Source organism: Podarcis vaucheri (assembly GCF_965113315.1).
Source record: "Podarcis vaucheri genome assembly, chromosome: 2".
NCBI classification, from domain to species: Eukaryota; Metazoa; Chordata; class Lepidosauria; order Squamata; family Lacertidae; genus Podarcis; species Podarcis vaucheri.
In genome coordinates this window covers 102032673-102057053 of record NC_138760.1, presented here as the reverse complement: position 1 = coordinate 102057053, position 24381 = coordinate 102032673, and the positions used below count along the sequence as shown (strand labels likewise).

The 24381-nt window shown below is 39.7% G+C and overlaps 1 protein-coding gene across 14 annotated transcripts in view; it reads right to left on the bottom strand.

Annotated features, from left to right (window-relative positions):
• The window catches only part of FOXP1 (forkhead box P1), a 543747-nt gene that overhangs the window by 231055 nt on the left and 288311 nt on the right, over window positions 1-24381 (bottom strand). For 11 of the 14 annotated variants that reach the window (XR_014216021.1, XM_082209686.1, XM_082209682.1 and 8 more), the window contains one exon: window positions 5199-5380. Coding sequence is in view for 12 of the 14 variants with exons in the window: in XM_082209686.1 (XP_082065812.1) it covers window positions 5199-5369 (171 nt within the window). In the remaining 2 variants the exon portion in view is untranslated. Of the gene's footprint in view, window positions 1-5198; window positions 5381-17671; window positions 17796-24381 lie in introns of those variants that run through there. The other 3 variants (XM_082209680.1, XM_082209684.1, XM_082209676.1) reach the window with 2 other exon arrangements.

Here is a 24381-nt window from a genome sequence, read left to right as displayed (position 1 = left end):
GGGATGTGTGGTGACCAACATTATTGTTGCTACTGAGTTATTGTAAGCTGATTATCCTCAACATTTATAACAAAGGCAGATCCTGACAAAATATATTAAAAAATTGTCTAGTAGCACCTTAGAGACCAGCTAAGTTTGTTCTTGGTATAAGCTTTCGTGTGCATGCACACTTCTTCAGATACACTGAGTCACCAGACCCTTATATATAGTGGGAGGGTAGTAGGAGATGGGTGATTGACTCAATGGGTATGGTAAACCTATTGACGACTGTTAACGACTGCAATTAGTCCTACAGGAAAAAGCAAGCGGTAGTATGCAGATGATTAGCCTATGTTATGAGACAGGAATCCAATATCTCTATAAAGACCAGGTCTCTCCATAGTTTTCAGTTTAGTGATAAGTTGTAATTCAGCAACTTCTCTTTCAAGTCTGTTTCTGTAGTGTAGTGGTTATCACATTCCGAGCTGCTTTTCTGTAGTGTAGTGGTAATCACGCTCAAACTGGTTTTCTGTAGTGTAGTGGTTATCACGTTCTAACTGGTTTTCTGTAGTGTAGTGGTTATCACATTCAAACTTGTTTTCTGTAGTGTAGTGGTTATCACGTTCAAACTTGTTTTCTGTAGTGTAGTGGTTATCACGTTCTAACTGGTTTTCTGTAGTGTAGTGCAGTGTTTCCCAACCTTAGGCCTCCAGCTGTTTTTGGACTACAACTCCCATCATCCCTAGCTAGCAAGACCAGTGGTCAGGGATGATGGGAATTGTAGTTCAAAAACAGCTGGAGGCCCAAGGTTGGGAAACACTGGGTAGTGGTTATCTCGTTCGAACTTGTTTTACGTAGTGTAGTGGTTATCACGTTCTAACTGGTTTTCCGTAGTGTAGTGGTTATCACATTCTAACTGGTTTTCTGTAGTGTAGTGGTTATCACGTTCTAACTGGTTTTCTGTAGTGTAGTGGTTATCACATTCAAACTGGTTTTCCGTAGTGTATTGGTTATCACGTTCTAACTGGTTTTCCGTAGTGTAGTGGTTATCACATTCAAACTGGTTTTCCGTAGTGTATTGGTTATCACGTTTGAACTGGTTTTCTGTAGTGTAGTGGTTATCACATTCAAACTGGTTTTCCGTAGTGTATTGGTTATCACGTTCTAACTGGTTTTCCGTAGTGTAGTGGTTATCACGTTCTAACTGGTTTTCCGTAGTGTAGTGGTTATCACGTTCTAACTGGTTTTCCGTAGTGTAGTGGTTATCACGTTCTAACTGGTTTTCCGTAGTGTAGTGGTTATCACGTTCTAACTGGTTTTCCGTAGTGTAGTGGTTATCACGTTCTAACTGGTTTTCCGTAGTGTAGTGGTTATCACGTTCTAACTGGTTTTCCGTAGTGTAGTGGTTATCACGTTCTAACTGGTTTTCCGTAGTGTAGTGGTTATCACGTTCGAGCTGGTTTTCCGTAGTGTAGTGGTTATCACGTTCACCTCACACGCAAAAGGTTCCCGGTTCAAAACCGGGCAGAAACAGCCTTACACGCAGATTCTGACATTACACATTCAAAATTCGGTACACACACCAATAATGTGTGTTTAAATGTCATGTAGGAAGCATCTGTTTTCAAGCGAAGAACGACACTGACTCCAGAAAATGTAAATCTTTGCTAGAGGCAGGTATGCAGATCATCCTCCCCAGATGGCATTTGCTTGCAAGAGTTGTGTTCACACATGGCTTTTCAAAAGTAACGCCTGAAGCTGAACAGATCCTCTCCCTTCTCAACCACATAGATTTCAGTTTTAATCTCCTCCCTCTTACTCCCTCACATTATTCAGAAACATCCAATTTTGCCAATATTTTACTTTTCTGTTCTTTCTTTCCCTTTTGGATCTATTTTTAAGCATTTGCTCTTCATGCAAGGTATTTTTTAAAAACAGATATTTGTAATGGGTTAAAACATTTGTAATGCCCCAAGTTTTCCCTATGATCAAGGTGACATGGTCAGCTACTCTACAGCTAAGGACTCTCCATTTCTTTAGCCCAAGTTTTCAGCATGACAGACACAAGTAAAGTAGGGATGAACTGAGATAAGCTCCTCTTTATAGAGAAGCACACACCTCTCATTCTTTTTTGTTCATAGCAAATATGCATGCCCCTGCATGTGCAAGGAACCCTGGAATGCAGAGCTTTCCCATGAATAACTTCTACATATGTGCTTAAAAGTTTGTCACTGTTCATGTTAAATATCATCTTGTGACACAAGACTGAGTACCCACTAAACCTTTCCTTTATGTGCTTTGTACATATACCCCCCAAATTTCAGTGAAGAGCTATGAATAGCATATATCTTATTTATTTAATTTTTAAAGTTTATTTGTGCTTTACAGCTTTATACCTTGCAAATGAACCTATTTCACTGGGATATCGTTTATGTAGCTTGTATTTCCTTACTTTGCACAAAATAATAACCAAATTGTACCTGTCGCTGTGCTTTCTAGGTTGTATGGAAAAACAGGTATACTGTACTTCTGAAATTTAGTCTTTCATTTTTTTCCTTGGCAGAATATGGTACTGCCCTCAAGGACATGGCTCTCTCGTTTAGCTTACCCACACAGGTGCACCACAATCCCATTCAAGAAAATTAAAGCCATAGCAACAAGTTGCTATAAAAGTATTATGCTTAGTTGCTGTTCAAGGCTGCGTGTTCACCCAGCCATTGGTATGTGCCAATCCAGGGAGAGAGGGTGGAGAGACATCAGTTCACTGGATAAAATTATTAAAAATATATTAATGAAGCTGGTTCTTATGCAGCCATACACCCCTTAGGAATCATTGCAGGTAGCCTACAAAGAAGAACAAGGTACTTGACAGAGAACCAAATCAGAAGTACCCTTCACTGATACTTCAGACAATGCAATACAGTTGTCAAAAAGAAGAGGAGAAATGAAGAATTTACATTGCAGTGCTGTCAGGAAACAGCAGTTCTACTTAACAGCCATTCAGATTTATTGAATGAGCATTTTATAGCAAGCATTCTGTTAAGTGACCCAAGAGCATATGTTGTATAGGGAGAAACAGCTAAACAGTATGCTGCATGCTTGCTGTAGCTGTTTGAAAACAACTTTTTTTTCCTTTTTCAGCATTAACAGTACCTAGAAACAGTATCTGGAAACCACAGCCATCAAATACACTGTGATACAGTTTCTGAGGATTGTTTGAATAGTACGCTCATTTATACACAAACAAACAAAATACACATGCACACATGTTTAGTATGGATGTGTTATTAAACTAGCAAGTTGTTTGCTTCATAAAAGAAAATTCTATGACAAAAGAAAAAGGGAAGTGTATGGAGACCTATGGACAAGACTATAAACCAAAGGTGACTTTATATAAGCCAAACGCAAAGCAGACAGTTATAACTAGGTATGAACTAAATACTCATTCCTTTAACTTCCATTAAATTCATCTCCTTGAAAGGCACTCCTGCCTCTCCTTGAGCATTCAGGTAGGTTGCTGCCGAGTGACGTGATACAATGCATATAATGATTAAGGTATTACTTCACTCAGCAGTGACCCCTGTGGTTCATTAGGGTGTGGTCTTGATTATAGGTAGGTTAGAAGGTGGTAGCCATGATGTTGATGAATATTTGGTGAAAAGAGAAATGGCAAATATATGTAATACAGTTTTTGGATCTCTGAGCTGCCAGATACTCCATTAGAATTTATTATCATGCTGCTGTGGAAGTTATAAGATGGCTTTTTGTTATTTCAAAGTATTAACTTATTTCATTTGTTGCTGTGTATTTTTTTTCTTAATTGGTAGCTAGTCTGTGATTTTGTATGAAGAGCAATATAGAAATGTGTACCAGCAAAAACAGATTGGAAAGAAGCAAAAGGTTTACAAAAATGCAGATACACTAACAATGGAATTAGCTCATTTTGCTGTGAAATCTCTTGGAGAAGAAGGCTTTTGTGTACAGTGTAGTTCCAACATATTTTACTGTTCTTATTCTCTTTCACTGTCCTATATTAATCAAAGCTGTAACCCCTGTTGTCTTTGCACTACGATTCAGAATGTGCCCCTGGCGAAGAATGAGGGAAAAGTCAACAGGAATTAAGTTTCAGTGCAACTGTTTACTCAACTGTGGCCTGCACTTATTGAAATTTTATCCATGGTTTTGTATGACTACTGCAGTAATGAATTCAGCATGGCTGTGATTTTCTCACTGATTGTATTCTCACTTCAAATAAGAGACCCATAGTAAGAAAACGGCTGAAATAACTGTCTATTGCATTTAACATCATGTGACTCTCAAAACAACTAAACTGTAGTGGAATTATGTAGTGTGCGTTTTTTCCAAGGGGGGAAAAATAGCAATGTTGGCTGACTGCAATGTGTTTTCAACTGCTGTTTTCTACTGTACAACTACCTGCTGACAAGAGCATCATGTGCTCTGAAGAGTATTTACAAAGCTGCCAAATAACTTACTTAAAATACTTCAAGAATACATTCAGCATTACAGGAGACAAAGGTTGTAGTGACACACAGAACCCTCAGAAGCCCACCCCTTCTTCCTTTTAATAACCCACATTTATGAAAGCTTGTTTTAAAAAGTAGAATTATGATTCATTTCCCCCAATTCCAATATTACAGATACATACAACATGACTTTCCTATTTAAATGTATTTTTAAATCTTTTATTGATAGGCGTGTTCCTAACTTGATCATAATGGGGGAAATCCAACATTGCTCTAATGGACTTCCCTCACCGAACAGGACTTCCCCTTTCTCCAATGTATCCCTTCCAGAGCAGATTCTGGGCACATATGGGGGTCTGCAGGGAAGGAAGGAGGAAAACCAGAAATCCCATTATGTAAGGAGACGTCTGTTCCCAGTTGCATATGGATACCACCGGATTTCATCCAACCTTATTTCGTTGTCTAAGTGCATATTCACAAACATTATTTTGTACAGTCATCAATGGACGACAGACTCAAGCTATGAACTCTTGATCTTTCTGACAAGAGTATCAAAAAAGTAATTCCGATTGGATAAATGAAACATCCATTTTGCATTTGCCCTACAGGACACAAACCACAGATAAAAACCTAGTTTCTGTAAGTTTCTTATTTTGCTGGAAAATGCCACCATCTTTTTACATGGTCAAGTCTTCTCCCCTTGCTCCCTCCAGGTAGTGAAATCTGAATATGTACCTGCTGCTGTTGAAGGTGGGCTAGGTCTGCTGCACCAATTTCCACTGAAGGCGTCTCTCCGTTTGATCTCGCTTCCCGCAGGCTGCACTCTAGTATATGGCTACCAGCGCTTGCTCCATTCTGAATGGCTGAACCGTTACTTTTTGTCTCAGTCCCAGATTCTTGCATCATGACTCAAAAACCTGAAATAATTCAGTGGAGGAAAAAGGGAGAATAAAGCAGCTGTTGAAACACTTGTACATTAAGATATATCTTGTTTTTTAAAGCTTGCCGTAGCTGTAAACATTTGACCTTTCCCTTCGTACAATTTGTGCTTTCATTAATGGTTCAAGCCACCAGTTTATGTTTATTTGTTGGTATAGCTATATCATCAGTAAATTCTTTTTCTAAATATAGCAGCATTTACTCAGCAGCTTTCCCCCCCTCTCAGATATATCTGCAGACGTAGATATGCAAGCTCTAGAATTCGATTTCTTTAATTGCATCTGAACACTTCACTTAAAACCTATAATACATTCTACGTGGTACATTATGATATATATGCAACATGATGCTTGCCAGCTTGCTGTAGGAGGATGTTGTGGGCGACAGACTTGAAAAAGAGCACATACATACTCAGATGCAAAGCATCACCTATCATCCACACCTTAGGCCTAGGGCATTGCCCCCACCCTAGGGGCTGTCCTTTGGAATGAACAGTATCAGAGCCCTAGTGAAAGCCACCCTCTTAATCAGCCATGAAAAGGAGACCTGATTATCAGAAATGGATGACAACCCAAGCCAAACAACAACTATTTATTTTCATGGTTGAGCTACGCTTATAGGGAAAACAAAGACACCTGAGAGCCACTAGTGAATTTGAACATTTAAATGTGAATAATGTGGGCAAATAAAATTAGTATCCAAGTTGTATTACTTGAGAAACAACTGATTAAGGGCTTTGCCTAGCATCTGCAATAATACCCAGCTCTAACTCCTGATTCAAACTAAAGGCAGAAAAAGCTTCCTAAGCACACTCCCCCCCCCTTTTTTAACATTATACTGGCAGCATGGGAACTGATGCAGTGGAGTTCCTTCCCATGCGTTCTGAGTAACTTGAGAACAAGCTCCGGACCACAAGGAATAGCACCTCCCTATACCTTGCCGACAAAGGTCTGTATAGTTAAAGCTATGGTTTTCCCAGTAGTGATGTATGGAAGTGAGAGCTGGACCATAAAGAAGGCTGATCGCCGAAGAATTGGTGCTTTTGAATTATGGTGCTGGAGGAGATTCTTGAGAGTCCCATGGACTGCAAGAAGATCAAACCTATCCATTCTTAGGGAAATCAGCCCTGAGTGTTCACTGGAAGGACAGATCCTGAAGCTGAGGCTCCAATATTTTGGCCACCTCATGAGACGAGAAGACTCCCTGGAAAAGACGCTGATGTTGGGAAAGATTGAGGGCACAAGGAGAAGGGGACGACAGAGGATGAGATGGTTGGACAGTGTTCTCGAAGCTATGAACATGAGTTTGACCAAACTGTGGGAGGCAGTGGAAGACAGGAGTGCCTGGCGTGCTCTGGTCCATGGGTCACGAAGAGTCAGACATTACTAAACGACTAAACAACAACAACAAAATGGAGAAAAGGCGTACTTTTTATGAGTTAATTAAACAGCTTCTGAGGGATGCAAAAAGGGGAAATCCACTCTTAACTGAACGGAAAAGGGAGAAAATGAGGAATAACTGTTGTTCAATGAAGGCATTACGGCATAATTATGATCTAGAACAAAAAGTAGAAGTGGTTCAAATAGAATAAAACAGTTGCTAAAAATCTGGCTGATCGATGTATGAAACTATAGCATTTTTACAAGCTTCGTAAATTGAATCATTTGTGAAGCTCTTAAACTGTAGCCTTTCCCCAGCTCTTAAAACAGAGGCAAAATATTATGAGGGTGGGCTGGGGAGATCACACCTGGTAGAATATGTTTTTTTAAATTGCCACGCACCTTAAAATTATAAGGTCTCTCTGATGGTCTGACTCTTGGAGGACTATACTCCTTTGGCTTCTTTTCCTACACTTAAAGCACCTTTGTCCAAACAGAGCAATTCTACCTCCTTTCCCCGGTTATTTCTGTAGTTCCTTCAATCTCATTATTCCACCTTTCCTCATTTTTAGTTGTTTTGTTAATATGGATTTATAGATTTTAATTGTTTTTCTGATGATTTGCTAATTATTCTGTATGATTCTTTGTTTGTGATGTTCTATTACGTTATTGTTATTTATTGTTTGCAAGTCACCTTGTGATTCATTTCAATGAAAAGTGACATCAAAATTTAATACATCAAATCAATCAATCAATCAATCAATCACATATACAATGTTACTGATCAGGATGAATATGATAAACTCACCAGTGGCTCAGAGAAATTGAGGACAGGGGCAGGGTTGAACCTCTGGTTTTAAAGCTATTAAAACTTTTGATGGGGAAAAGGAGGAATACTTAAATTCTTTAAAATGATGATAAAGAAAGACATTCTGGATAGCATATAAGATAGCAAGGATAGTGGATAGATTGATATTGTTCTTGATTAAGTTGCCTTTGTTTGTGCATTTCAGCCATGAGCACACTGGCTGTCAAAGAAAAGTAAACAAATATAGTCACTATTAAGACTACTTCCCAGAGAATCACCCAATTTTCATTTCTCACATGGTTATCGCTTTTGAAATCTCGGTGTAATTTCATGAACATTAATGCTCTGTCTCCAGTCTGCTAAAGATTCTTATTATCAAACATGCAAAAGCTGGGCTGTCCATACAGATACAAGCAGTCTCTCTGAGCAACAGCACTGGTGTAAAATTTTGTCAAAACAAAGCCCTTGACTTCTTACATTTGTGAAAGATTTCAAGCTAACAAATAAAATCAGTCTTTATTTCAGGGCAGTTAATTAAGGTTGACCAAGTCAGGCAGAAGTAAATTAACTTAGGTGATCAATTATTTATATGAAGCAGAATAAATGCCCTTAAAGAACTTGGCCCAGTCGTTTAAGGATGTGTAAATTAAACTAAACAGATTTATGTAATATATTTCTATTTCAGCCATTGCTAAAAACGGTTTAAAGCAAGTGATTAAACGGCAAGACCTAGTCACAAAGCCTCAGCCTCTGGTAAGCACACAGTAAAGCCAAAACAACATCTAACCATTTTCTCCACTGAGATAAAACTTGTTGGTGAACATTATTAGCAGTCTAGCTTCCGTTTTAAAAATATGTAGCACATTTTGTTAAACATGTGAGGTGTACACAGCTTCAACAACTGCCATCTATGTTGGGTTTTTTTTTGTCAGGAATACCTCTCTGTGCTTAGCTGGAATAAGTTGTAGAGGAAACTAGAGGTGCATGGCCAAAGCTAGTTCATGAAGGATTGCTAGCAGGCCCACCATGTCTCTATAGTGGCTCCGAGGAGCCTTGTAACAATCACCAACCTCCTCACTGGTAACTTCAAAAGGAAAAAAGAAACTTTCAGAAACAAACAGGTTGTACTGCCTACACATTTCCTCCCAGGAAAGACAATGCACTAATATCGGGCTTTCACCTTCAGTGACAAAAAATGATGGTGTCAGCAAGTGAATAAGGAAAAAGCGAAATGCCTTGGCTACTTGTTCTGTGTTGTTGTGCTCCATCCTATATTGCCTCCATCAGCCACTCAAGGTGGTGCCCAGTGATATATGATGATGTATGCCAGGCATAGGCAAACTCCGGCCTTCAGATGTTTGGGACTACAATTCCCATCATCCCTAGCTAACAAGACTAATGGTCAGGGATGATAGGAATTGTAGTCCCAAACATCTGGAGGGCCAGAGCTTGCCTATGCCTGATGTATGCTGTGTGTTAAACTTTAACAGTGTTCCAGTAGTAGATAGGTAGCAGTGTTGGTCTGCCATAGTCAAAATAAAAAAAATTCCTTCCAGTAGCACCTTAAAGACCAACTAAGTTAGTTCTTGGTATGAGCTTTCGTGTGCATGCACACTTCTTCAGATACACATCTGAAGAAGTGTGCATGCACACGAAAGCTCATACCAAGAACTAACTTAGTTAGTCTTTAAGGTGCTACTGGAAGGAATTTTTTTTTATTTTAACAGTGTTGTTGTTGTTCACCCACCCTTCACCTTAGGGTGCCCAGACAAGTTACAACAATTTAAAATGCAACATTAGAAACAATGAAAAAAAACTTACAATTACAAAGAATACAATCCCACAAAATAGGGTGGTCCGCAAAAATACATATCTCACGTGCCAGACATAAGGAGGTCTGTATGTAAGGGAGCAATCTTTCAGCTATTTGGTACCTGAATCTTTTAGGCTTTAAACACCAATATTAGCACCTTGAATTGGGCCTGGAAATGGACTAGCAACCAATCAGATGAGCTGGCATCCCACAATTTAAACCGTTAATTCAGTGAAGCCTGGTTAAGCATCCACTGATGCTCCTGTGCCAAAATTTGTCTCTACCCTTCCTAGGATATAGCTGTTGCACGTGAATGTGGACAGGGTCATATTTGTCCTGTTTCTGGAGCAACATTTTGTAGGCTTTTTTATGCCATTGACATTAAATCAATTATTTCCTGGGATGTCGAACAGGGCCTAGTAACTTTGCCAAGCCACAGGTGGAAAACCACAGTCCAGAAACCAAGCCTTATGAAGAATGGCTGAAGGAGCTAGATATGTTTGGCCTGGATAAGAAGAGAGTGAGAGGAGATATGATAGGGGGTATTGTTTTGTTGTTTTTGTTTTAACTATTTACTTGTGTTTTCACCTCATATTTTATTCCGCGAACCGCCCTGAGATCTTGTGGTGAATGGTGGAATATAAATCAAATAAATAAATAAATAAATAAAAGAGAGCCATCTTCAAATATCTAAAGGGCTGTCACATGAAAGATGAAGCAAGTCCCCCCCACCCCGCTCTTGAGGGTAGGACCTGAACCAATGGCTTCAAGTTACAAAAAAGGAGATTTCGACTAAACATTCAGGGAGGAAACTTTCTGGTAGTCAGAGCTGTTCAGCAGTGAAATGGACTATCTCAGGAGGTTGTGAACTCTCCTTCCTTGGAGTTTATTAAGCAGAGGTTGGATGGTCATCTGTCATGGATGCTTTAGTTGAGATTCCTGCATTGCAGGGGGTTGAAATGGATGACCCTCTGGGTCCCTTCCAACTCTGCAATTCTATGATTCTATGAACATTTACTATAAGTGACTGGGCAAGATGACCTCTGAAGTGTCATTCTATTCATAGAATCGTACCATTAAATGAAATCTTTTGCATTTTAAAACCAGTTTTGAAATGACAGTTGGAAGAGCTTTTGTATAAGGAAACAGATAATATCACAAGGTAAATACTATGTTTGTACTTATTGGGGAAAGACACATGGAAGCCTTCTTAAAGTCCTCTGCAGAAAAACTGGATATAATGATAAAGAAATGTTTGTAAAGCTATTAGAAAAGCACAATAAAAGTTCAACAGCCCAAAGCAGAGAGAAGGATAAGTGCCACACACTTCATCAGATCAGAAGCATCTGATGAAATAAGCTCTTGCTAATGCCGTTATAAATTTGTTAGTTTTTAAGATGCCAGGGGACTTGTTGTTTCCCACTTTTTCTGAAAGAAAAACGCATTTCACATTTATCCTTGTACAGAACTAGCAAGATGCCAACAGCCCAGTGCTCAGCAATCTTCTATGCATTAGCCAGGAAAATGTCAAAATACTGCTCTGCTATATTATATGCACCCATGCAGGCACCCATGTCTGTGTAGCGCGCGCACACACACACACACACACACACACACACCCTACTTCTTTTTGGGCATGGTTTCTCAGTCTGTGAAGTTGACTGGCTAAGCAATGTTTTGATAAGTTTTCCTTAACAACAATCCAAGCAGGTAAACCTCAGTATCACAAATCTTTTAAAATATTGAAAGTTTTGTTCAGTACACAGCTACAAATACATAAACCAGTATGGTGCTCAACCAGGTTATGACGCTTTTGAAACTACTGTTTTTGGTTTTAGCATGGTGAGTGGTTTTAAAAAAATATGTAGGGAATGACTGAGAAATGTGAAAAACTAAAATTTTCAAGTTAAATAATACAAAGAAAAGCCTCTGCTGGTGGTTGCTTGTTAATTTTTGTTTTTAGTGTCTCTGTGCTTAATTCTCTAATTTAATGAATGTAAATTAGTCTTTGAGACATCAATGGCTGGAGGTCATAAAACAAAGGCCGACAATACCACTTTATAGTATAAAACATAATAATAATAATAATAATAATAATAATAATAATAATAATAATAATAATAGGACTTTGTTACATGAGACCTCACAAAGCCAAGAACAGTGCATATTTGCTGTTACGCAAGGACCCTCCTCCTGTGCAGAATTTTCATAATTATAACAGAAAGGCGTAAATTTTCTAATGCATGGCAGCTCAAAAAGTAATCAAGAGAATGAGCCTGAGGGCTATTTTAATGTATGCAAAGCTAGTGACCCACAGTAAATGGGAGGTAGGCTTCAATGAATGCAAAGTAATGCACACATACTAAAGACCTGGTCTGATGAGGGACGGCTAAAATTAACACCCAATTAATTTCCAAATTGACAAACAAATGAAACCCATAAATCTACTTTCTCATTAATTTTCTTGTGGTATAATTTAAAGCAGTAATATGAGGGCAAAAACTGAGCATTATCCATCATAAATATCAAAAAAGATAGCACTGTAACACCATAAATTATGCATATTACCTGTTGTTAAAAATGATTAATGTATTATCAACTTTATCACACACTGTCTATGTCTAGACATATCCGAAATCTGAAATTTCATTTAGTACTTAGGGGGAAAGGGGCTCCAGAACGGATGGAATTATCAACAGCACATTTCGAGCCTGGCCCTGTGACACAAAGGTAGCTGCTTCTCATGCTGTCATTTGGGAGTTCCAGGGTTGGAATTGGACTCATCCCAAGCTTTGGGTCACTGGAGGTTGAACATATTGAAGAGGTGATGTTCATTTCCCAGGGGAACTGAAACAAATCACAGTGCACTAAGAGCATCCTTTAGTAGCTGACCCACGGACTGGCACTGGCATCTGCTTAGCAAGGGGCTAGTCACCTCCTGTGCCCTCGTGGCTGTAGGGAAAGCAGTGCTCAGTGATGTAGAGAGGTGGAGAATAAAAGGTTAAAACCAAGAACTTTGAAGGAAACCGAGACGAGACGGAAATCTAATATAATTCAGCCTGTAAGAGAGTCAAGTGTATCACCTTGACCAATTGCAGTAGACATTTCCTTGTGCTCACAGTTCCCTGCAATTTCTCCCAATTGATCCAAAACATATAATTCTTGTAAGAAGCTTTCATTTGAAATAACACTTGCCCCCAAATCTCCTTACTAGTAGCTTCAGCGGCTGCCCTCTATCCAACAACGCTTGCCTGGCACTTAATTACATATAATAGCACACCATCCCTTTTCTCATCTCTTTATGACCCAAATGGCAATGGGTGTCAACAGTATGACTCTGGGATCTCTAAAGCTGCTGAGGGATTGATACTCAAACCCAATAAAATATAAGAGAGTTAATGGCTAATTCTCTGATGAACTTGAAACATAAGGCAAATAGCGTCCTTGAGAAGAAATTCAGGAGTCAGTACCCTGAGTTCTACAGTGATGTAAATATTTTGTGTAGTCTTCAGCAAGCTATTTAATAATGGGAAGTCCAATCCTAAAAGTGCTGCTCCAACAAACATGGCATCAGAATCACAGACTTGCCCAGTTCTGCCACATTTGCAAGTGAAAGTCTCCCTAATGGACAAGGAAGAGCAAGAAAGGGACATTCTAAAACAAAGCTATTGGCTATCAGAGGCATTATTTGGGTCTATCTAGAAACTGGTGTTGAGATATCTGGATACCAAGACGTCAGCCCTTCAGAGAAAGGGAAAGAAAGATTTGCAGGAACTGCCCCCCTTCATGATTGGATATGTGTGTTCACACAAACTGTTATCATTGGGGTGGGGAGATGGAGACGAGAACAAACATACTTCTTCATCAGGGCCATCCAATCCAAACGTATGAATCAGGATTTAAAACACTCACCAAAAACAAATACAGTGATACCGCAGTTCTCGAATATCTCCATTGACGAATGTTTTGGAACCTGAATGTCAAAAACCCGCAAGTAAATGCTTCCGTTTTTGAACGCGCCTTGGAAGCCGAACAGCTTCCGCTGCATGCTTTTCAATTTTCTCAACTGATTTTGCAGACCAACCTTTGCGCCTCGGTTTTTGAATGTTTCAGAAATAGAATGGTCTTCTGGAACAGATTACGTTCGAGAACTGAGGGACCACTGTAATGTGCTTCCAATATACATGGTTCACAGTCCCTATTCAAAGGAACTTGCCATCTATATTTGGAAAGGAAAGAAAGGGGAGGAAAGGGGCCAACATTTAAATCACAAGGTTACGATGAAATGCAGTTGCACACATGAACTTTTAGTTTAGCTTGCCTGCCATGCTGCATATAAAGGGCAGACGGGAAGAAATAAAGAAGAACTCTGAAGAAAAAAACAGTTTGTAAGGGAAGGGTATGCATCAAGCACAGCACAGGTTCTACTCTCAAGGACTGTCTGCGAGACAGAAATAAAGGTGGTATAGGTGATAGTGGGGAAATGTATAGCATTCCCTAAATGGGCAGTAGTTTTGTGACTGTTGATATAGGGCCATGTCAGTGTTAACCATAGTACTGTCAAGGCTTCCATGTATTGCATCCATGCAGATAGGACTCCACAGAGCTGAGGGCAAGGGTAACATCAGCATTCAGCTTTTTGTGGCATCTGTGTGGATATTTAGCATACAATCCAACAGTCCACTACAGAAGTTGAATCCAGTGCTTAGTTCTTTTCCTGAGATCACAACAACACATAAGTCATTTTTCGTAGCAACCATGATTCTATGATCGGTCCACAGCAATATCATGGCAAGACTCTAACGCTCCCAGTCCCTTTTTCTATAAAGTTTAGTTCCCAACAGCAAATGTAAAAACATATTTGATAAGCACATATGTTTGTTCCTGCCACTTGAGACCTATTGGTATATATGTGAAATCAGGAATTTTTGCCCAAATGTGCACCACTTTACACTTGCTTACATTCAATTGCATTTGCCATTTTAATGCCTATTCACCCAGTTGGAGAATTCATTTTGGAGCTTTTTGCAATCACTTTTTCTTTTAATCACCTTGGAGAATTTGGTATCACCAGCAAACTTGGCTTCTTCTTCTTCTTCTTCTTTGGCGATCACTCATAGCCGAGTAAGATTGTCTTCCATAAACACGGTTTTAACAATGAGTCTGTAAGTGACTGTGGAGGTCAATTCTGTATCTGCACATCCTTCCACAGTGGGGACATGGGTTTCCTGGCGGGAGTTGATCACGGTGTGGATTTGCCAAGCGTGCCTTCCTCCTAGCACATTTCTCCCTTGCTACCTGAGTTCAAGTGTCTTCAAAGCCCATAACACCTTTGGTAAAGGCTGTTCTCCAATTGGAGTGCTTGCAGGCCAGTGTTTCCCAGTTGTCAGTGTTTATGCTACATATTTTTAGATTTGCCATGAGACAGTCTTTAAACCGTTTTTGTTGATCACCAGAATTACACTTTCCACTTTTAAGTTCGGAATAGAGCAGTTGCTTTGGAAGACGATCATCAGGCATCCACACAACATGACCATTCCAACGAAGTTGACGATGAAGAATCATTGCTTCAACACTGGTGATCTTTGCTTCTTCCAATTTTTCGGCAACACTGATGGAATCTTTTGAGGAGTTGGAGATGGCATGTAGTAAAGTTGGCAGTACAATAACTTTGTAAACAAGCATTTTGGTTTCCCTGTGAATGTCCCGGTCCTCAAACACTCTGCACTTCAATCGGGAGAAAGCCGCACTCGCAGAGCTCAGGCGATGCTGAATTTCGGCATCAATGTTGGCCCTTGTGGAAAGATAACTGCCTAGGTAGGAGAAGTGATCGACATTTTCCAACGTTACACCATTGAGTTGGATTTGTGGCGCTGCAGGGGGGTTATTTTGTACTTGTTGGTGCAACACTTTGGTTTTTTGGATGTTGAGTGATAGGCCAAACTTTTCGTAAGCTTCTGCAAAGATATTTAGGATGGTTTGGAGGACATATATCAGCCTTAAATCATGGTCATTTAGAAGCAAGACGAAGAGCACATGTTCCAGTACTGATCCATGGTAAATCTTACTCCTCCATCGTGAGAACTGCCAATTTATTCCTACTCTCTACTTCCTATTCTTTAACCAGGACCTGCCCTCTTATTCCATGACTGCTAAGCTTACTCAAACACATTTTCAAAGTCTTAGTATAGCAGATATTCACCTCTTATCTCTATGCTTGTTGACACTCTCAAAGGTCTCTGAAAAATTAGTAAGACAGTACTGACCCTTGGAGAATGCATGCTGGTCCCACTTCCACAAGATCTGGGCTTTTATATACAATACTTGGTATTTCTGACTTTCCTAACTAGCCTGTAATTTGTGGGTCTCCTCTACAAAAAAGAATAGTGTTATGTTAGCCACTTTCCACTCCTCACCTGTGGAAGCTGATATGGAACAAGCAAACAGCAACTGCACATTTTAGTTCATTAAGACCTTTCAGATGGAAGCCATCCAGACCCAGAAATTTGTCAAATTTTAATTTGTCAATAAGGCCTTGAATAGTAGTTCCCAAACTCCCCTCCTTTCCTCTGACCCTAGAAAAATGCCGAGTGTCTTGGTGAACCATGTAATAATTTTTGTACTGATTGTACTGCGCTAGATGATATTTAATTTTATTTTTAGAAGCACATTATGGACCCGCTGAATGAAGTTTGGAGACCACTGGTAGTCCGTGGCCACAGTTTGACAACTCATGGAATAGAACATTGTCTCTTGTAACCATTATCTTCCTCAATCCTTCAGACTCCTATCCTGTCTCACATCTTCTGCTTTGAAGAAGATGCAAATAATTAATTTTGCTTCTCTGCAATCTCCTTTTCCTCCTTTAGCACACTTTTTGACAAGGTCCAACCACCTCCATAGCTGGTCTCCTACTGCTAATGCATTTAAAAAACCTTTGGTTGGTTTTTATGTTTTTAGCAAGGTTTTCCTGAAAATCTTTTTTTCTTTCCTTATTAACCAAACATTTGTCATGCTATTGACAAGACAATGATTTTAAAACATCAGTAACCATATGCTACAGATATTTATTCAGAAATAAGTCGTACTGTGTTCAGTAGAGCTTACTCCAAAGAAAGTATGCATTGGATTGCAGTCTTAAGTAGGGCCTGCAGGATAATCATCATCATCATCATCTCTGTGGTTAAGCAGTGCTTTGTTAAGCTAGGGCACCATAAAGTTTAGTATCTTATTCAATTTCCCCCTATTGTCTGCCCCAGAGAGAAGGACTGGTTCATCATAGCAATGATAGTCAATTAATGACTGCCTGGTTAGGCCACAACACTTCAAATGCCGATTCACCTCAAGCCCCATGAATGCTCTAGCAATCAAAACGAACAATATGTTTCAGATCATTATGGCGACTTAGTGAGTACCATCTATCAGGATTTTGCAAACGTTTTCTTGTCGGCTTGCCTGGATGACTAACAGGTCAATCATTTAATCTGATCCTTTAAAAACTCCTTATGCACTTACATTTTGTTTTCTTATAATTTTAATGGCAGTTCTCCCCTATAAAGTTACAGGCCTCTGCATTAAACATAAAAAGCTAACATCAACTTTTCTCTAAATGTGCTCACTCTTCTATTTCCTTAGGATTCAGCATTTATTGCTAACAGGTTGTATCTGATATTCAAATTATGTACAGTGCTTTCTGCCCTTTGACTCCACAACCACTGTTCATTTTTAAGTAGGACTGTGTAAAGTCCTGCCGCTGACCCACTGAAATCAATGAGGCATACAATGTTCTGCTACTTGGTATAAGATACCCTTAAAGAACAATGGAGGAGAGGAGAAATGGGAGGGGGGACAACAAGTTCTTTACAAAACAGCAACTACTAGTACCACTTTATTTCATTAGAGCTCCTAGCATGTAAGAAGAAATATAACAATGCAAAACATCTGAAGATGTAAATACACTTTCAGACATAAGACTATTGCATACTAATACACGGCAGGCAAGCGCACAAAATGATGAAAACACACCAAGAAGTCATATGTTAGCATATTAATTGGTTTGTTTATACATTGTCTGCCATTCTTACAAGAGTTTACATCAGCTCTGCTCTAAAACAAGTTTTAAAAAATTCCCTTCCTAACTTCATGGAGGACACAAGCACCAACATACTGTTAAAAGAAACATGCACACACACACACACACACACACACAAAATCCACAAACAGAAAATCACTATATATCATTCAGAAGAAGGTTCTTTTTTGTGATTACCTTGTTCATAGCCCTATCCTTTTGTCCTAGACATTTAAAGTCCTTGTTTGATCCACACAGAATTTTCTAGTCATCAGATGTTCTATTACTGTGCTAGCCGTCTTGCAGGAGTGCTCTCTCCCTTCTGAAAAAAGCAAACAACTGGATAGATATCATTACACTAAGGAAATCTCTTGGAAAAAAACCAAACAACTTGCTAATCTTTGTAGCCCCTTCATCTAAAGTTAACGATAAGAAAAACAAACCCAAGTCAGTTTCAGCCACATTCCAGGGACAAGTTCCCCTTTTCTTCTTTATCAAAATCCTAGCTTTTAAAGCTCCCCCCCAACTCCCCACCCCCAGCAGACCTTGCAGGCTAAACTGCTGCTCACACCCGCAAACAAAGCAATATTTGTTTAATAACTGATTGCTGCCATGGGTACAGTAAACAAGGGCCCTGGCGTTTGTGTTTATGAACAAACACATCATCTTGCAAGAGCAATTTAACATTAACCAGGTGGAATAATCAACAGATTTCATAGGTGACACTCAGGGCAGGACAACTGTAAACAGAGGAGGGAGGAGAAAGGGGCCACTCTCAGGGAATCAAGGTTGAGGCAAATGCATTGCAGAGTAAACAGCTGGGGAGAGGTCAAGACAAACAAACTGTGATCCTCCTGACATTTGGAGGAGCAGGAAGGTTGTGTGTTACACGCATCAGCTGCTGACCACCATGAAAATCAAACCAGTTGGGGACCAGGGCGACTTGTTTATACAGTGCCAGGTTGCTTCTAAACAAGAAGTTGCAATTATCCAAATTGTGCTCTGTAGTCCCTGCACTAACCAGAGAGATCAAATCAGATGCCATTCCCCCCTCCCTCACAGACGGCATGTGAAACAACAGCGTGGTTAACAGAAGGAGGGGGCAGAAACAGAAGTGCAGGTGGTTAATTGTTAAAGTTGTATTTACAGGAAAAGGCATCATTTACAGGAGAAGGGAGGGGAGGAGGAGGGAGAGGGAGAGGGAGGGAAGCGCCATATTAAATCCATTTTGCCCATGAAGTTGTTTAGATCAGTTACCAATGCCTGTTAATTAGAATGTTTTGGATTCTACTAAAAAGCCTAATCTGTTATACGCAAGTATCAAGAGCAGCATATAGCTTTTTAATGCAGTATTAAATTCAGAATAACCAATGGTATGCATATCAAAGGCAGAGACCCAACGTAAAGGTGCAGCTGTAGAAAAATGCAAAGTTGTTGGGAATTTCTAATTCCTTTTTGCGATTCCTAAGTCCATTGACCAAGAGCTTATAAATAGGCTACCATCCAACCCTACAATAATTGACAGATATTGATGCCATTAGCCAGTCTAAAAACTCCCATGCTCTTCTTTGATCAAGTGTTGATGTACTGCTTGGAAACACGTAATTTCTAGACTCTGTTGGCGCCTAAGTCAATGTTTGGGCAATTCTAGAAATGTCTGACCACAGACTCAACTCTCTTATAGATTATTTATGATCAATGTGTCCATATTTCAAACTGCCACCTTCTGTATTGGTCTGAATTTGGCCAATATATATGTACTCAATATTTCTGTCATGTCTTTATTCTGTATATACTCTCACCAGTGTCCTCAGATTGCTGGAGAAACCCAGCTGGAGCATTAGACTAAAAATGGGGAAACCCAGGTTTAAATTTGCCCTCAGCAATGAAGCTCACTGGTGACTTTAGGTGAGACGCCACCACTCAGGAATAACCTACCTCTGAGGAGCAACCATAGTTTAGTGGTAGAGTACAAGGTTTGCATGCAGAAGGTTCCAGGCTCAATCCTCGGTTTTTCAAGATAGAGGGTTGGACTAGATGACCCTCGGGTCCCTACCAACTCTACAATTATATGAATAGGGAGGACCTATTTGATACACTAGAGAGCCACTGCCAGGCAGTGTGAACAATACAAGCTGAAAGCCTCACAAGGCATGAGGCAGTTTCTGATGCTCCTACTTGTTACTGTGATAATAAAAAGGGCTAAGCCAACTTAGCTCCTTGGAGGAAAAGTAGAATATAAATGCAATTTAAATATAGATGTCCAAAATCATGCTCTGCCAGAACTCCAAATCAGGCTTCTGGAATCTCTCAGCCATGCCAAGAGAAAAATCCCTTTTGTGACCTGAGGTGCCTCCATATTTGTCAGCATTTGTGGGAGGAACTCAAGTGCATACTGGAACTTTATGTGTAATGTGGATTAAAGTACTCTGTTGCAATAAATCCCCTAAAAAAGAAAAGCGAACTTTTTACAGTTTGGAAAGTGATGGGGAAATGCATTGAAAACTGGGATGAACAAATGACTTAACACGAATACATCTAAACACTCTGTGAGCAAATCACAATGAATGCAGAATTAATGCTTACTGCCATATAACCACCCCGTAAACAAATCAGAATGAGTGTTCAATAGTGGACACTCTACCCACCATAAGCTTTGTGCAAGTAAATCAGGATGAATGCTGAATAAACAGACCATCTGAAAGAGCTAAAACAAGGGCTAGCAAGTAGCACCAAGTATGTGGAGAATACTATGAAGCACTGCTCTGATCATAACCTGGACAGTGCTTCTTTAGAATGACACTGGCGATCAGTTTCCATAACAACAACCTGCCTGAAGCTACATCTTCAGATCAGGGTATGCTTGGGCTTAAACCAAAGTGTAGGAGGCCATTGTGGTTATTCAGCAGAGAAGGGAAAGCAGGGCAATGAAAGTTTTTACGCATTAGCCCAGGTAAATTTGACAAAATTAAACCCTGACTGAGGCTGATTTATTCACAAAAGCCCACCCTCCAGAATGCTTGCTATTGAGTAGGCTATATGAAGGAGACCCATCACACGCCTGACCATGACAAAACAATCACGTTGACATAAAAAGGAGTAGCATGACATCTGGATTGACTAACTTGGGGGGGGGTGGACTGGTTTGCTTGTCACACTAAACCTTGGACTCACACACTCCTTAAAGGCTCCGTTTTGACAACCCCCTGAGTATCTGATTGTGAGGAAGTTAGCTCTAGCTAAGACCACAAGGAGCTCTTTCTAGATATGTGATGTGGCTCAATCCCACCTCACACAGAACTCTCACAAACATCTGTGCACATGTATATAGCCCTTTCTGATCTGCTCCAGATGTGTGGACAGTATGTATGGTTGCCACCCACACTGGCAGCATAGCACATGGCTAGCCTGTGTGAGCCCCTGACTACCCTCACGGACTGAGACGGGAACCTTGGGTTAATGGGAGAATTAATAGCAATGAGAGTGTCTGTCCTCTTATACCATGCTTGGTAAGCTTAGGTAGCCTTTGTTGAGTGACTTTATAAAATGCTTTTTGAAAGTCTGAGTTCCCATTGTCAACTGGATCGCTCCCATCCATATGCTCACTGACACTCAAAGGACTCTAAAGGTAAGTTAGATAGGACCTATCCTTGTAGATCTTAGGGAACAGTTACATACTTCCTTCTACAGTGTCTTCCGCAGTGAAGACAGTGTCATCCAGCTTCTCTGCAATCTCCTTTCCCTGCTTTAGCATATCTTTTACTTCCTTGTGCCCAAAGGTCTAACTGTGACCCTGGCCAGTTTCCTGCTTCAAATGTAGTCAGATAATTTTTATTGTTGGTTTTAAGATGTGCATGTTTTTTTAATAATTTGTAGTTGTTGTTGTATCCTTTATTGCATGCATGAATTTATTCTTCCAAAAGTTTGAGTTTATATTCGTTTTCCTTCTTTGGACAAGACTTCTATTTTCTGAAGGAAGCCTTTTTGCTTCTAATATGTTCATTGACTTTACTCATTAACCATGTTGGCATCCTATTGGTTTTGATAGGACCTTTCCTGATCCATTCTACCTAAACCTCCATTATTGTGGCTTTGAATAGCTGCCAAGCATGTTAGATAGATCTGACCCTCCTGATTTGGCTTTCAACTTCCTTTTTACCAGTTCCCTTATTTTATTTTATTTTATTTTATTTTAGAACTTTCCTCTTCTGAAGTCAAATGTGACTGGGCTGGACTTTCTTGGCACCTGTTCACTTCAATATGTGTTGTAAAATGGATCATGTGCAAAATATTGCATGTGCAGCCTGTTATTTCAGCATTAAGACATCTTCACATCGAAACGGAACTGCTTCTTCTGTGGTCCTTTTCCAGTACGTAAAATCACAGTTTATTCAGTGCAAAGTAAGTACTATATGATAAAAACTACAAGCATATCATTCAAATGCTTTATTGGTCAAATAGATGGATGCTTTTATTAGTTCAACCTTTTTTGTAATGGAGTGCCACTGATGACCCAGTGTTATCCTCATTCCCTGCCATTAATCACACTCCTAAGAGCTCATTTTGCTTTAAAATCTTAAGAAATTGCCATAATTTAAAGACATGGTGTCTACCTAATGGGAAATGCTTCACAGATTGTATCGTTTCTTATAACCATAGCTTTATGGCAATGCTGACCACAATGTTAAGGCATTAGAAAGCTGAATAAAATATTTCAGTGCTAGAAAAGCTATATGTAAACTTTCTTTTGTATGTGTGGTTTGCTACATCTTTACTACTTTAAAATCACAGTGCTTTGGGACTCACAGAATTCAAACATGCATGGCTTATGTAGATTAAGACTATGAAAACATTCCCTGAGCAAATATAAAATAACAAATAAGTACATTAAAGAGGATCCCTAGTACAAACAGTGACTATAGGTTTTAAACAAATACCATACAGAGGTACATTCTTTATTCAGGGTACTGTATAATCTTTATACCTTCTCAGTTCAACTGCAGAAAACTAAGGATATTTCCTGGTTCGGAATCACTTCTCCAGCATTTTCAGCTGTGAAATTTACAGAAAGATTTAAACTAACATGATGATAATCTTAACCCATAAAGCTTGCTATTATGAAGATGCACATGGCAAAGTGTTTTGACAATGTTGACTATTATGGGAGGGAAAACATATATAAGAGAATTCCACCAAAACGTAAAAGCAAAAGTGAGGAAAGGAAAAACACTTCCATTTTTTTAAAGCATCTTTAAACACCTTGCAAAGGAAAATGTGGTGCAATTATATTATAAAGTGAATACAAAAGAGTGCTCTTTTTTCAGCTAGCTAATAAGGCATTAGTACCTACTAGCCTTATAAATATGGTGTGTAAATCACATCAAATTCAAAGTGTCTGAATTTATTATAACAAGAGCTGGAGAGAAACATTAACTTTCTGGGTTGTTGCTAAGGATTAGCTCTTGTTTACAACTCTGTATTTATAGAGCGGGGGGGTGGATTGTCAAATGAAGGACAAAGATGAATACAGCTGAACAAATGCAGCCTTGATTTAGAGAAATCAGATCTTGCCATAGTCTAAGAGGAAACATTTCTTTTTAAGGAGAAAAAGAATATGTTCATTAAGTTGCTTCCTAATGCTATGTACAACTAGCCTGCTTTATTAGGGGGGAAATATGCAAATAGATTTTCTGACTCCACAGTTCTAGTCCAAGATACCAAATATGACAAGTGTTCAAACAGATAGCTTTTGTGAGTGATAGAAGCCAGCTTAGGAGGCTGATAATGGAATACAGAACCTTTCACCTGTATGTTGCTTCTGCAAATCCAACTTGCTCTGTAGTGACCAAAAGTTATTACAGCCTGACGGCTCATCAACAGCGTACTCGAAAGGCCGTTTGGCAGCTTGAAACTAGCTCATCACAGGAGAGGTGTCCACTTCATCAAGTCCTTTCCAAAAACAGCTGCAACCTGGTTAACTGTTTTGGTAGCAGTCAGCCTGATCCAAATAAAGTCTTTTGCCACCAAACAGCAACCATAGGTATCTGCCTCGACCTATTAGTAAACAGGGCTTAAACACAAGCTGGATAATATCAACTACTTTGCTAAATCTGGCAAAGATGTACTTGGTTGAGTGGCTAACATGGAACAGAGTTATCAGCTCAACAAGGGAGTAGCACACTTATATTACACCTAACACTTCAGTCTGAGGCCACATCCTCATCAACAACAAACACATTACATTAACCCCAGATGTGGTGCAAATAATTTTCCTTCCATTGAAGTCACTGAAACAGTAAAAACAGCCACCTCCATGTCAAGAACCACCCTGCCTACAATGCCACAACAGAAGTCAATATATGGTATAACTCAGTGTCCAATCACAGCACACCACAACTAATATGTGAGGCCACAATTCAGATGATAGGCATGAGGGATGTATCTCAGGTCATCACTTTGGTAATGTGGAACTGTGGAAAAATACTTTTCACAAAACAGACTAGCTTCAGAACACACATGGGAGCGAGCGCTGACAGGAGCAGGAGTCAGGCGTAGGTCAGCAGCGAAACAATAAATCACCCAATGTCAGTGAAGTTAACCCTTTATCCAAATAAACAAAACAGCTCACTCCTAGTGGTCACAGCAACCCTTCCCAGTAGCTCTTGCCCCAATAGAGCAGTTGCGAGGACTGAAGGTCCCTGCCTTCCCACTGCTCTCTAAAGCTCCTTGCCCCAGTTCCTTCCTCAGCAGCCTAAGGATCCTTTTCTTTTTGCTCCACCCTCAATTTCTCTGCATGTTCTGGGATACTAGTGGGGAAGGCAGCTGGTCACAGCAGGAGTGGGAGATTCCCTGACTTCTTCTGTACCTGTCTCCTCTCCAGCCTTCACTTCTACCTCTGGAGTCTGGAC